This window comes from Podospora anserina, chromosome 5, assembly GCF_000226545.1.
Source record: "Podospora anserina S mat+ genomic DNA chromosome 5, supercontig 9".
NCBI classification, from domain to species: domain Eukaryota; kingdom Fungi; phylum Ascomycota; class Sordariomycetes; order Sordariales; family Podosporaceae; genus Podospora; species Podospora anserina.
In genome coordinates this window covers 200,064-213,455 of record NW_001914843.1, presented here as the reverse complement: position 1 = coordinate 213,455, position 13,392 = coordinate 200,064, and the positions used below count along the sequence as shown (strand labels likewise).

Genomic DNA, 13,392 nt, shown 5'->3' with positions numbered 1-13,392 from the left:
ACAAATTCATTACCTCTTTGCCTAACTACCCTCCAACCCCTCCATCTCCTCCTCCTCCTTCGCTTCCCTCGATGCACCACCCATGCTCAACCCCATTAATCCACCGAGGACATCATGCTCCCTTTTCCAGTCCGATTGCGTCCAGAGCTTCTCGACGACTTTTTCCTGGCCCCTGATAAACACCTCGAGATTCTGCGCCAGCATCTCGAAGAACTCTCTGCGGAGCCGGACGTCGTCGTCTTTGTCGTGGATGGACGACTGTTGCTCGAGGTGAGTGCAGATGGCGAGGTGGTTGGTGCATCCTTGGGAGAGGGTGCGGAGTTTGTGGAGGTAGACGATGTCGTCAAAGGTTTCGGATGGGTCGAGGGACATGTAGGTGTCGAGGAGGCGGGAGAAGATAGGTTGGAAGTTTTCTTGGGGGATAGTGGTGGGATCGCCGGGGGAGGAGGGGTCGGTTGGGAGGTTGAGGAGGAGGGGGCCTGGGATGTGTGGTTAGGAGGGGTTTAGAATGGGATAGGGAGGGGACGTTACGGATCTCGTCCCAGTTGAAGGTTGGGTCTATTGATGGTGGGGGTGTGTTTTGGACGTCGGATGAGGAGACGTCCATGGTGTCTGTGTTGCCGAGGTCCATGATTTTGGTTTTTTGCGTGATATCTTGGGTGGGGAATTTAGTTGTTGTCTGGAGCTTGTGGGAATGATCTGGGTAAGATTATGGGTTAAGTTCGGAAATTAACTTGGACCCAAAGACAGTATTTTGTTGGCTGCCTGGCTTTTCTTGTTGACGGCTGGTGGCTTGGTATTGCGGATCGTGACTTGACAGTAAGAGGAGGATGGAAAAAGGTTCTAGATCACGGCCAGCCGCAGTTTTTAAGGTTGTTGCAAGAACGCCCTGCATTACCTTTGTGTGCTGACATGAGACAATTGTGGCTCTTTATTACGTGGCACAGAAAATCACAGATAAGGTATTGAAAGGTTAATACCTGGAAAAGCTCGTCTGGCTTTCTTGATGGATTTTTGAGTTGCATCGCATGCCACCCACAGAAAGGAGTGTTCTTGAGAAACAGAAGAGCGATGCTGTCTTTCAAGCTCAATCAAGCCTCGATATCTGTTTTTTCAACCCAGACCCAATCCTCCAACCCAGTGACTTCCTCCCAGTCAGGCTCCGAGTTGAGAATATCCTGGTCGCTTGGGACACCATCTGCCATTGAACAGAATCTGTTAGCTGATAAAACTTCGATTTGATAGCGGTCATAAGATAAGATAAGGTCAAGCCCTCAGTTCAGTGTTATCAACTTACCATAATCATCCACCCCAGCAACAGCAGTCTCACAAGCCTTCTGCAGCATGCCCTCCAGCCAGGTCAAAGTAAGCTGAAAGAACTGGCGACGGATGATGACCTTCACCGGCAAGTTCCCGAATTGTATTTTGAAGACGTCCCTAAAAAAGTAGGTGCATTGTCAGCTTTCTTCTTGCTAGAAGAAACATCGCCCAGTGCATACCCGCTATTGTCTCTCATCTCCTTGCAGTCACGAATGAGTCTGCGAATCGGAATCTTCTTTTCCTGATGAAGATTGACAATGAGGGCCCTGGCGGTTGACATGAAGAGTGCCGGAGGGGGGAGGTCTGCGGGACCGCGTCCCTCCATGAGGGTGGCGCCTGTTTATATTTGTTAGCAGGTCTTTGTGAGGAGATTCAAGGCGGGCTTACAGATTGGCTCCCAGTCAAAGACGTTCTTGGACATTGTGAAGCACTGGAGAGGCTACGTTGACTTGAATAGATGGTTGGTTAAAAAGGTTTGTGGTGGTGAGGTGATGGATTAGGGTGCGCATGAGAGAAAGCTTTTGAGGCGCGATAAGGAATGTATTTGATACATGAGGCAGGATGGGGTGGGACTTGATGGGAGCAATAGGTATCTGATGGGATATTCACCTGCGTTTGAGTTTTGTGTCAAAGGCAGTGAATATAATGTGGTCTGGTAGTGAACTTGGGAGCGCCACGAGCGCCTCTCATGTGACGATTGTGGACCCTGATGTCACTGGGAGCAACTTGGTATTCTATTCCTTGAAACCTGTCGCAGAGCTCTCCAGATCCAGGTAAAGCGAGTATTATAAAGCAGAGTTGAGCTTTTATTCCGGATTCCTGCTCTTCTTTGGTCCCCATCAATGCAATCAACATGTCTACCCTTGATGAGCAATCCATCCAGAACCCTTCGCGCCACATCGGACACTGTGCTGCCAATCCAACCCTATCACGAGGCTCCCTCAACAAGAACCCAATCATCACAGCCGGTGTCAAAGCCATGATCCTCCGCGGACGTGCAGGCATTGTCGTTGGTGGGAATAACCTCTGTACCTATTTGACATCTTTGTCAGCATCAGAACACTCCCACTGGAAAGCTCTCATGACCGCTCAGCATCGCTTACCTGGATGGCTCTCAGTCCCCTCCAACACGCCAGGATTCTCAGTCCCCTCCGAAACCCCAGCCGTCTCCATCCTCTCCTTAATTCAGCTCTGGCAAAGTCTGAAGAATGTGCGGCGGACAGCCACCTCAACCAGCATGATGTTCTCAGTCTTAGCAGTCTCGGAGGTATGGTCATCCTCAGTGGGGATATCGGCCCAGGCATACTCACTGTGCTCCAACATCTCGCGGCAGTCACGGAGCTGATCGTGAAGGGAGACCTTCTTGTCCTTCCAGATTACCTCCTTGAAATAGGCGGTGGCAATCTCGTCAAAGGTGGACTGCAGCGGCATCTTCTCTGGCCCACGACCTTTTTTGAGGGCCCGCCCTGGGTATGGTTAATATGTCGGAAGAGGTACCTAGGTAGGTAGGTTTGGAGGGTGCTTACCGATTCGGTCCCAGTTGAAAATGTTTGGAGGATTCATGGTAATGACTGACTGTGGGAACGGGGGGTGGGGCAGGTGATATGTTAGGTAGGTACCTAATGGTATAGAGTGACTGAAGCCGGTTGTGAAATGTGTGGGAAAACGAAAAACAAATGGGTGAGGGCGAAGTTGGGGCGGAATTTATACATGTGCTCATGAGCGTTGAGAACCATCACAGGCCCACAAGACCGACGGCAAAGCACTCATCGGAGCATCGAGATTTCTTTCGCGCCACAGAGTCAGTGAACGGAACCAGGAAGCGGGCCCAACAGCCCGCTTTAAGCTCTGCAATGCCGACATTGGGGTCGTGGACACCGACGGGATTGTTCATGTTTTGGCTTTGTCACCTGGGAGGAAGATTTCCTCTTTTCATCGTCTTTTTATCCTTTGATGTGATATGGATCTATCGATAGGGCAATGGTGCTTGGTTCTCCATGTCTCGTCCCTTTCTCTTATGTGTCTGCCCTCGACTTCATCCCTCCTAAACCAAATCGGCCTTCCCAACCATGACCCAGTCTGCATCATCAGCATCCACGTCCCAATTGGATTCAATGGGCACAAGAATCCAGTTGGACGACAGTGACTCTGTATACATGTGATTAGCTGCCAAGTTTCTTTTATTCCACAATCAGAGGTTTTCTACACACCAGAAATCTCAGATATACCTTGCTTCACCCTCGACATCTCGATCCAACCCAGCATAAAGGCAAAGAAATGTCTCTTGATGATCAGCTTGTTGAAGGCAGTCTCCTTCACACTGAGGGTGACACTGTCGGCGACGGAGCGGGCTGCTGACTGGTACTGCCTGTTGACTTGTTTGAGGACTTCCTGGCAGTCTTGACGCAAAGCGGCCATGGTGATTCTTTCGTTGCTCTGCATGTCCTGGATGACGTCGCGAGCGACGGGCATGAACACCATCTTGCTACCTTTGCCGGGGACAACCTCATTCATCTCGATAGCCTCCTCTACACAGGGTGTGTTAGCTGGATTTGTAAAGGTTGTTTGTTGAAGAGACGCACCGATGGCACCCCAGTTGAAAGCGCTGGAAGGCATGATGATGATGGTGTTTGTTTTGTATCCTTGAGACTTGAGAAGGAGGTAGAGATGTGTTGTCGAGGGAGTCTGGGAAGTGCGGGCATGAGGAGGAAGCAATGGAGATGGCAAATATATACGTGTGGTTATCATTGTGATGACTTGAGTATCGGTGGGTCTATGAGGTACAATAGTGGTTACCTTATTCACTTGTGGGGTTGGGGACAACATCGTCAATTCACTTGCTGGTAGGCTGTCAGTTGGCGCTACCTTCACCAATTCACTTGCTCAGCATCACCGCCCACTGATGGAAAAGTAAAGTGTGTGCCCAAAGTTTCATCGACAATGAGGCACTGCTCCAAAGAACCGGTGGATCCCGAGAAAACAAACATACCTTATCTGCGTACTGAACGCGGAAGCCACAGAGGCAGTTTTTGACGATATCAAATGTGTCGTTTACTCCCAGATACCTATGCATGACAGGTGGTTGCTCAAAGAGCTCTGCTGTAAAAGGAACCTAAACAGAAGTCAAGTTACTTCTTGCATTCAGGTCAAAAACAGTCTGATTTGCTGGTCTATCTCAAGTCAAGGATGTAGAAACCTAGGTATTCTCTAAGCAGAGCCAGCCTCGACAATGACCCAATCCTCATCGTCATCGAAAACGTTCAAGTCCTGCTTAATGCAGAGATTCTCCAGCTTGTCTGCGAGTTCCTCCGGCATTTTCGGGAATCCATCCAGCTTATTTGCCTTATCCAGCTTCTTTGGGTGTTCCTCCAGCGTCTCCGGGAGTTCATCCAACTTCTTTGCCTTCTTGAACTTCTTCGCGGATTCCTCGATCGTCTTTGCTTTCTCCAGCCCCTCCAGCTTCTCCAACTTCTCCAACCTCTCCTTAGTTACCTCCAGTGTCTTCTCAGTTTCCCCCAGCTTCTTCTTAGTTTCCCCCAGCCTCTTCTCAATTTTCTCCGCCACCTTCTCAGTGTTGTCCAGCCACTTCTCGTTTTCCTTCCAGATCTTCTCGGTTTCCCACAGCTTCTTCTGGGTCTTCTTCAGCATCTGCTCGGTATCCTGCAGCTTCCTCTGGAGTTCCTCGTCTACCAGGGTCGTCAGTCATGATACTCATAAAAATATCTCCGGGGTCTAACCGGACACGTACCATAATCCATGCTGCTCGTGGAGAACTGGAGCCACTCCACCAGCTCGATGAAGAAGTCCCTCTGCAAAGCCAGCCCATAGGCCACATGGATTTTGCCAGTCGGCTTTCTGTCCTTCATTTCCCGCGCACTGGCGCGCCAGTACATGTCGTTGGCCTCGGCAAGCTTCGCCCGAGCGTCGCGGAGGAGGATAGACCAGGCGACACAGTGGCTGGTATGAAGTATTCCGGTCAAGATACGAGCAGTACAGTTAAGGACATATTTGTCGGCGGCATGACCCTCGGGGTATTTGTTCTTCTGGTCGATCAGCTTCTCTGTACAGGGCAGGCTATGTTAGTTTACAGGTGGCAGAGAGGTAGGGTGTCCGAGGGTGACGAACTGATATCCTTCCATATGTAGACGTTGTCAGCCATGATGGATGAGGTGACAAGAGCAGAGGTCTTTGCTCGTCTGGAGGTTTTTTTGTGATGGCGGGTGGTGGTCGTCCAAGGTTTTAGGATGATGAAAAGAAGAGAGAGTTGGAATGAGAAGGGTATTTCGAAAAAATTGCCGTCACGTACTTATCACCGGAAAGGAACAACTTGCAGTCTGGGCTTTCATTGTCTCAGCATTCACTTGCTCGCCAGACCCATATGAACACTCGGAGCCCACTTAAGGCCCGTGCCGGCATACCGCCGTAGAGCAAGGCCCCCAACATTCACTTCAGGATAGAGCTGATGCTCGGCGTGGAGCTGTTGGAATAAGTTGCTCCCGACCTGGTGTGGGTCAGGCAGGTTGCTCTTAGGGCTCCTGTCCCGAGCCCTCACAGGTCGGCTAGGTAAATATTGGTCTTGTTTGCTCTTGTGTGCAGAGCTCTCATCGGTGGCTCTGTCAGTGAGAAATATCGGCGTTAACAGGGGATCAAGATCATTCCTGGTGCACCTATCTTCAAAGAGGGGGGAGACAATTCGGCATCATCCAATTGGGAAATTCCAATCATACAATCACACAATTACACAGTGAAGTGAGGTTGATGTCGTCGTCGACCAGTAAAATTCGATCACTCATGGCAGACCGCGAAAGGGGATTAATGGGCCTTTTAAATATCTCTAAAGGCCTTTTAACTACCCGGTATCTTTAAACACTCACCTATCGACCATCTTTTAAGGCCTAATAAGTACTTCTCAAGGTATGGTTTACAATATACTATAGCTTTTATGTGTCAGTTATTTGTGCGGTAAGGGTGCCGGATCAATATCATACCTATCCTTGTACCTTCTTTCCGATCTTGCAGTTACATAGCACGGAGGCGACAAACCTGGAAGATGATTACAAAGCCACAGCAATTGCACGGTGAAGCTCTTTAGGAAATCAATGTCTTGGATTCACTCAAATACCTAACTGAAACTCCCTGTGGTATGCCCTCTGCTAAACAGCAAATGACTTCTCAATAATCCGAGATCTATTATCAACCTCACTTGCATTAATTACTTCCCAATCCTCTTCTACACCGTCAACTGTTCCTTGAGATCAAGAATTAGGTACTATAACGTCTTTTGTTAGTATACCTATCCATGTATGTACCAGCTGAGGGAAACGTACCAAAGTCCTCCACGATGCACTGAAGCTTTTTCTCATCATCTTGATTCTATTTCTCGCCATCTCCCATCTTCTCAGTAGCCTCCATCGCCGCCTCAAATTATTTCTCCCAGATGTTAGCCAACTCCTGAGGCATTGCCATGATCTTATGCATCAACTCCTGACAAATCTTCGTAAGATCCTCGAACAACAGCTTCTTCTGCAAGTGGAAACCCATCATCATGCCCTCGGCGAGGGTCTTGACTGATAAAACTGGATCTGTGTCACAATCGAGGATCATGACGAGACGACGCTCTAAGAACATGTTTGAGGAGGGAATTGTATGAAAAGATGCTTGTTCAAAGAGACAAGGTTAAAACACCTATATAATACAGGCTCATGGCCTGCAAAATATAAGCGCGTAACGCATGAACTTTGTTCAAGTTCACAATTGGTGGTGGGAGAATATAGCGATTCGGTCTCTTCAAAAGAGACACGACAGCTCGAAGGTCATTGATGGGGCCATAAAAATGAATATGTCTTGTAGATTTCTACTTGGCCTCAACGGCCGGGAAACTCTCGATGTTATCCGTAGCGACCATTTCCCACTGCATCTCGATCTCAATTTCTTCCTTTGGCTGGACGACCCCTGAGGGTTACATTTCATGTCAGCTTTATCAACGTTCTTGCTCACCTCGAACGTTTGTGGCGGACTTACCAAAACCTTCCAGGACCTGCTCTAATGTGTAGCTCCTCGATTCTGGCCATAGCGGCCGCGAAAAGGGTTTCAAAGATCTTGGCAATGGTAGGAGGTTCGATCAATGCTATATGGTGAGATTGACCCTGCATGTTGAGAGCATCGCTACGGAGCCCGTCGATCGACATCTTGTGCTTGGTGTATAATTCGTCGACGATGGTGTTGGCGGCAGCTTTAATGACGTCCCCGGGGCGTGTAATCTCTTGATCGTCATCTATAATGTCCAGACGGGCACCTGAGAGAATGTTAGTGTCAAGGTCGACAGAAGATGGAAAACAAGGTCGCACGTAAAGGCACTTACGGATCATGGACCAATCGAAGGCGTTCATCACTGCGACTTGCTGCGGTGATTCCATTACAAAACGAGTAAGAAGTTGATGAAATGGAAGGGAGGTAGCAATGGACGGCAGGCTTGACGACTGTTAGTTGAGCGAAGGAAGGAAAAAAGAGCAGGAGGGTACCAAGACGGCGGAAAGCACCTAATTTGTACTCCTAGGGCCAGATAAATTCTGTCATCAGTGGGTCCAGCAAGCCCGATCATCACCTGTGAGGAGATCTGATGGAGGTGATAAGGATCATCCGAAGCAAAGGTCGGCCTCTCATTATCTTTGTTCCGTGTGATCAAAAGTCAGTATTGCTCCATCATGGAATCGATGGGTAGATATCAGACTTGAAAACCAGTGTACAGTGAAGTTGGAAAAGCTTTTCAAGTACCTATCTATACAACAAGAGAAATATACGGTAAGGGAATCAGTGTCAAGATTGCAGTTCAAAATGTGGTCAATATCATCCTTCATCCGTGTTGTGTTGATTGTTGAAATCTGGCAAAGCTTCAATTGTGAAACTGCCTTTGGAGTAACGACCCGATGTCCTTCTCTGCTAATATCATTGAAACTGGTTTCATATAAGCGGCGGAATAAAAGTCAACGACTTACGGCAGTCCAGTCACTCTGGTCAGTCTAGCCGCAATCCTCATATCTCAGTCACACTTCTACCACTTGTTTCGTGACAGGTTGTTCCGTTGTGGTCATGGACTCCCTCTTCATTCTCAAAGGGAATACCTAGGTTTCTTGGGCCTGCGTCATAGCATGTACGTGTGGGAGGCAGCGGAAATCATGCCAGTCACAGCTCCGCACACCTTGGGTCATGTGGTTACATACAGTGAGGGACTTTGGGAGAACATCCAGACTGTCATTTCCAGGGAAATCCGATGCAGATTTCGGAAGACATACTGCCAAAAACTGAGGAAGATTTCTCTTCCTATCTTCTACATTCACACCCCTCAGTCTTCCAATGAACCTGAAGCATGTAAGCGCCGACAGAAAACAAAAATTGAAAATAAAACGGGTGGTAAAAATTATAGGTACTTCGGTACATTAAGCTCGTATTTTCAGGCTCTCCGGCGGAATAATTATAAAGCATAACTTTTTGCATATCTTAACATTTACCACTCCGATCTTTAAAGCCGAAATTATGATTATTTGTGTGCCATCGTGTCACGAACCAACCATATAGCAAGGCCAGGAGAAGACTGCAGCTGATCACGTCTACTAATTGGAGGCAGGAAACAAGATAGCGGGGTAGGACATGGCTCACTGCTTAGCAAAGGTGAGCCGGATCACCACGCTCACCAGGTAAGCGTAGTGAGCGCCAGAGGATCACCACGGATCACTGGTAAGCGGGAGTAAGCTAGGTACGAAGGTACTTAGGGATTCACGGTCTATATATACGGAGGAACTAGACGGCTCGTAGATAGTTCCGTAATATACAATCACAGCTTATATTCACGGTATCTAGTGTTTACATTAAGATATCTTATTATATACGGTTTAGCTACACCGATCCAATATCTAGAAGTTCGCCTTCAACCGGTATCCCTTTCAGAGGTTCTGGACAGGGGATCGTCACAGGCGGTGATTTGCGGCGGTATATAGGCGCGTCAAACGCGGTTTTTACGACATAGCAAATATTCTTTAACTACATCCGCTCTAAGCGGGCGTCTGCAGCAAATCTCCTATCTCTCATAAGCTTTTTCGACCGACAAGGTATCCCTGGGTGAGCTCTAAAACCCTCTAGAACCATCAACGATACAATATAAACACCAAGAAGTCGTCATTAGTATCGCTATCCAAATCACAGTTTTTAAGCGGATGACCACGGTTTGAAACCTAGCTTAGGATAATCGATGACCCTATTTCGAAGCTGCAGAGTTCCGAACCGGCGGTCAGGTTCGCATTACGAGAGAATAAATGGTTGTGTAAATAGATTCAAGCTTATTCAATACACAGCAGAGCAAGCAAGAGGAACAAATATATAAAGTCTACCCCCTTCGGCCAAATGTAGCAGTGATAGTGCCGCTGTTGACTCCCACTTGCTGGCCACTATTATTGTTTCCAAAGGTGATTGTGGTTCCCTGGTCTGCTCGGGCATTTGCGGCTGCTGTCTGGATCACGGAGAGCAGTTCCTCAAACAGCATGCGCGATTCATGCAGTACTTTCTTTTCCATCGCAACCTGCTTCGTCGCGCTCGTCTGATCGGCGTCCGTTTCACCCTCGCCCGGCTCTGCTAGAGTAAGTGCTACCAGCTGAGCACTAACTTCGGCCGACTGATCGTTTGTCGCTGTGATTGCATTGTTAACCGCCGTCTCCTTCGTCGATATTATCGTCTTGATCTCTTCGGCCGCTTGAGCCTGCTGCAGGGAGCTGTGTCTAGAACTCATTAGTGCCTATCCGTCTGGGCCTGAACTTTCACCTACAAGGTTGCAATGCTCGTTACCGAGGTCAGCGTGATGTTGCATTGCTGAAGCTGCTTCGATATGGATTTGATGTGGTCCTGTCTGAAGATGCCCAGAGTTGCGCGGTCTCGCCAGGAGAGCGTTCCATCTGTGCTGTGCCGGGTCCAGCGATCGAGAGAGGTCTTGAACCTTTCGCAGGAACTTTTGCAGGAAGCTATCGTAGCTTTCGACTGGGTAGTAATAGCATCGCCCAGGGATTCCCACTGCGAGTCCGTCACAGCCCCCAACGAGTTAAGAGCAAGTTCCACTGATTGGAGATTGTTAGTGAGCGCCTTCACGGTATTAGGTGCGTCGGCAATGTTCTGCAAGTCCTCTACCAAGAGTCGCACGCAGTGCAGCGTTGGTGCGACAATACCCACGACGCCGGCTGTGATACTGAGAGGATCCATATTGGAGTTCCGAGGATTAACACGTCAACCAAGCTGCCTCGTTGATGCTTACAGAGTGGAAGAAAGCTGGAACCACTGAAGATTAGGCTTGAGTCGCTTAATATATAGCAAGTAAAAAAGTGAAAGACTGGGAAAAATTGGGCGCGTTGGACATTACAAGCTGGGCTGAGCAGCTTTAGACTTGCATGAAGGCGGTCGAGATGCAGCTTCCGGCTTGACTCTGATTTGCGGAACGGTTTTTGTGGAGGCAGTGCAGTGTCAAGTTTTGTCTGGACTTGCGACCGGCAGGGGGATCAATCTCTGCAGAGAGCAGGTCGGACCAACCAAACCGACTGCAGAGATGTCTGCCTCTTTTCTTCAGACGGATTCCCTTTTACAGTTGAGGCTGAGTAATACGGCGATACGCCCGCCAATGACCGGCATCGAATGCCATGAGAAGAAGAATTGCCAAGCAACCCTGTAAATATAAAAAATGCCCACTTCCGATCTTCGCCTCCATCCACGAGGTTACAAAACACACAAATGGCTCGATCTTGACGCTACTTACCTCATCGTAAAACCCAAGTTTTCTCTACGCTTCCGCCACGCTGACGAGCTCAGGATAGAAAGTGCAATGTCAGACAGTTATCGTTTCGGCGACTATAACAATGGTTCCCAGGTGGGGACCAACAGGGGGACGATCTACAATACTTTCCTGCAGGCGCCAGGTAAGATTACCAGAGCGCTGTGAGAGTCGAGGGGTACACCGCTAACTTCCCCAGAACGATCAGAAACCCCGCCGCGGCCATTCGCGACCATCCCCTTCTCCCGCGATCCCGATTTTGTCAACCGCGGAGACATTCTCGAGCAAATCGACCGGCGATGTTCCGAGCCCGCCGCTCGTGTGGCCCTCGTAGGCTTGGGCGGTATCGGCAAGTCGCAGCTGGCCATCGAGTTCGCTCACCGGATCACTGAAAAGCAGCCGGACATATGGGTATTCTGGGTCCACGCTGGAATGTATGAGCGCGTCGAGGATGGCTTCAGGACGATTGCCAACACCGTCAAGCTGGCCGGCCGGAACGAGCCCAAGGCCAACATCCCACAGCTTGTGTACAGCTGGCTGTCCAACGAACGGAACGGCAGATGGATCATGATCCTTGATAGCGCTGACGACCGCGATGTGTTCGACAACGCGAATATTGCCCACGGCACGACCAGCGGCAATGAGCGCGAGAGGCGGCCGTTTGCGACATACCTACCGCAGAGCCAAAATGGATCGATTATTGTCACAACACGTAACAGGGAGTTAGCATTCAGACTGACCGGGCGCCGTCAAAATATGATCGAAGTCGGACCGATGGCGCAGACAGATGCCCTCACACTCCTGGAGAAGAAGCTAGGATCGCCCGCGGATCTAGATGTGGCGGCCGATCTCGTACAGGCGCTCGACCTCGTTCCGTTGGCCATTAGCCAGGCTGCCGCCTACATACAGGCAAGGGCGCCGCGGAGCTCGCCCGAGAAGTACTTAGCTGAGTTCCGGAAGAATGAGCATAGAAAGAGCAGTCTTTTACAGTACGATGCTGGGGACCTACGACGGGATGGAGGCGCATCGAACGCGGTTCTTACCACATGGCAAATATCTTTTGACTACATCCGGTCTAAGCGGCCGTCTGCGGCGGATCTCTTGTCACTTATGAGCTTTTTCGACCGGCAAGGTATCCCTGGTTGGGTTTTAGAACCTCCTAGAGTTACTAAAGAGGATATTCCAGGACGGCGTATAGACGAGGACGGAGATACAGACTTTGATAACGGCAGAAGTGCTACAGATGGTGCCGTAGATGATGACATGGATGGTGACACAGATAGTAACCTCACGGATGATAGTGCAGATACCACTGATTATGGATTCGATGATGATGTGGCGATGCTGAGAGACTACTGCCTCATAGCGACGACTGAGATAGACGAGTTTGAGATGCACGGGCTTGTGCAGTTCTCAACGAGGAAGTGGCTGGAACAATGGGGGCAGCAGGAGACGTTCAAACAGAAGTTTATCGAGCGAATGGCAGCGTTATTCCCAACTGGAGACTACAAGAACTGGGCGACTTGTCGAAATCTCTTCGCACACGTTCAAGTGGCCCTCGGTTACCGACCCAGCGAGAATAGGGAGGAAATATGGGCGACGCTTTTGTATAATGGGGGTTGGTTTGCATGGTCGCAAGGGAGATACGAGGTGGCACAGCGGATGGTGGGCAAAGCGAGACGAGTTCGCGAGAATAGACTGGGAAAAGAGGATACGGCGAGTCTAGGTAGTATGTCACTGTTTGCTCTGGTCCTTTTGGACCGAGGCCAGTGGGAGGAGGCCGAGAAGCTGGAGGTGCAGGTGATGGAGACTCGCAAGACCAAGCTTGGGGCCGATCACCCAGATACGCTGTCGAGCATGGCCAACCTAGCGTCGACATTTTGGAACCAGGGCCGGTGGGAGGAGGCCGAGAAGCTGTTTGTGCAGGTGATGGAGACGAGCAAGACCAAGCTTGGGGCCGATCACCCAGATACGCTGACGAGCATGGCCAACCTAGCGTCGACATACAGGAGCCAGGGCCGGTGGGAGGAGGCCGAGAAGCTGTTTGTGCAGGTGATGGAGACTCGCAAGACCAAGCTTGGGGCCGATCACCCAGATACGCTGTCGAGCATGGCCAACCTAGCGTCGACATTTTGGAACCAGGGCCGGTGGGAGGAGGCCGAGAAGCTGTTTGTGCAGGTGATGGAGACGAGCAAGACCAAGCTTGGGGCCGATCACCCAGACTACGCTGACGAGCATGGCCAACCTAGCGTCGACATTTTGGAACC

At 49.8% G+C, this 13,392-nt stretch overlaps 8 protein-coding genes across 8 annotated transcripts; 1 reads left to right on the top strand and 7 right to left on the bottom strand.

Moving 5' to 3' along the window:
• Window positions 1–21: 21 nt before the first annotated feature.
• PODANS_5_8079 (uncharacterized protein) lies at window positions 22–607 on the bottom strand (the record flags this gene model as incomplete). The annotated part of the gene is made up of 2 exons (XM_001904589.1): window positions 22–479; window positions 532–607. The coding sequence occupies 2 exons, from the start codon at window positions 605–607 to the stop codon at window positions 22–24; spliced, it is 534 nt and encodes a 177-aa protein (XP_001904624.1).
• Window positions 608–1,091: 484 nt separating this feature from the next.
• Window positions 1,092–1,741, bottom strand: PODANS_5_8078 (uncharacterized protein; the record flags this gene model as incomplete). The annotated part of the gene is made up of 4 exons (XM_001904588.1): window positions 1,092–1,198; window positions 1,298–1,437; window positions 1,531–1,656; window positions 1,707–1,741. 4 exons carry the CDS (start codon window positions 1,739–1,741, stop codon window positions 1,092–1,094), a joined length of 408 nt encoding a protein of 135 aa, XP_001904623.1.
• A 764-nt stretch (window positions 1,742–2,505) lies between these two features.
• Window positions 2,506–2,883, bottom strand: PODANS_5_8077 (uncharacterized protein; the record flags this gene model as incomplete). The annotated part of the gene is made up of 2 exons (XM_001904587.1): window positions 2,506–2,786; window positions 2,847–2,883. The coding sequence occupies 2 exons, from the start codon at window positions 2,881–2,883 to the stop codon at window positions 2,506–2,508; spliced, it is 318 nt and encodes a 105-aa protein (XP_001904622.1).
• A 481-nt stretch (window positions 2,884–3,364) lies between these two features.
• PODANS_5_8076 (uncharacterized protein) lies at window positions 3,365–4,146 on the bottom strand (the record flags this gene model as incomplete). Its single annotated transcript, XM_001904586.1, has 2 exons — window positions 3,365–3,468; window positions 3,531–4,146. The coding sequence occupies 2 exons, from the start codon at window positions 4,144–4,146 to the stop codon at window positions 3,365–3,367; spliced, it is 720 nt and encodes a 239-aa protein (XP_001904621.1).
• Window positions 4,147–4,527: 381 nt separating this feature from the next.
• PODANS_5_8075 (uncharacterized protein) lies at window positions 4,528–5,479 on the bottom strand (the record flags this gene model as incomplete). The annotated part of the gene is made up of 3 exons (XM_001904585.1): window positions 4,528–5,006; window positions 5,069–5,380; window positions 5,446–5,479. 3 exons carry the CDS (start codon window positions 5,477–5,479, stop codon window positions 4,528–4,530), a joined length of 825 nt encoding a protein of 274 aa, XP_001904620.1.
• Window positions 5,480–7,337: 1,858 nt separating this feature from the next.
• Window positions 7,338–7,736, bottom strand: PODANS_5_8073 (uncharacterized protein; the record flags this gene model as incomplete). Its single annotated transcript, XM_001904584.1, has 1 exon — window positions 7,338–7,736. The coding sequence occupies one exon, from the start codon at window positions 7,734–7,736 to the stop codon at window positions 7,338–7,340; it is 399 nt and encodes a 132-aa protein (XP_001904619.1).
• A 2,277-nt stretch (window positions 7,737–10,013) lies between these two features.
• PODANS_5_8070 (uncharacterized protein) lies at window positions 10,014–10,563 on the bottom strand (the record flags this gene model as incomplete). The annotated part of the gene is made up of 2 exons (XM_001904583.1): window positions 10,014–10,088; window positions 10,135–10,563. 2 exons carry the CDS (start codon window positions 10,561–10,563, stop codon window positions 10,014–10,016), a joined length of 504 nt encoding a protein of 167 aa, XP_001904618.1.
• A 994-nt stretch (window positions 10,564–11,557) lies between these two features.
• On the top strand, window positions 11,558–13,387 carry PODANS_5_8060 (uncharacterized protein; the record flags this gene model as incomplete). Its single annotated transcript, XM_001904582.1, has 1 exon — window positions 11,558–13,387. A coding segment is annotated over one exon (1,830 nt), but the record flags the coding sequence as incomplete, so codon positions are not given.
• Between the last annotated feature and the right edge of the window lie 5 nt (window positions 13,388–13,392).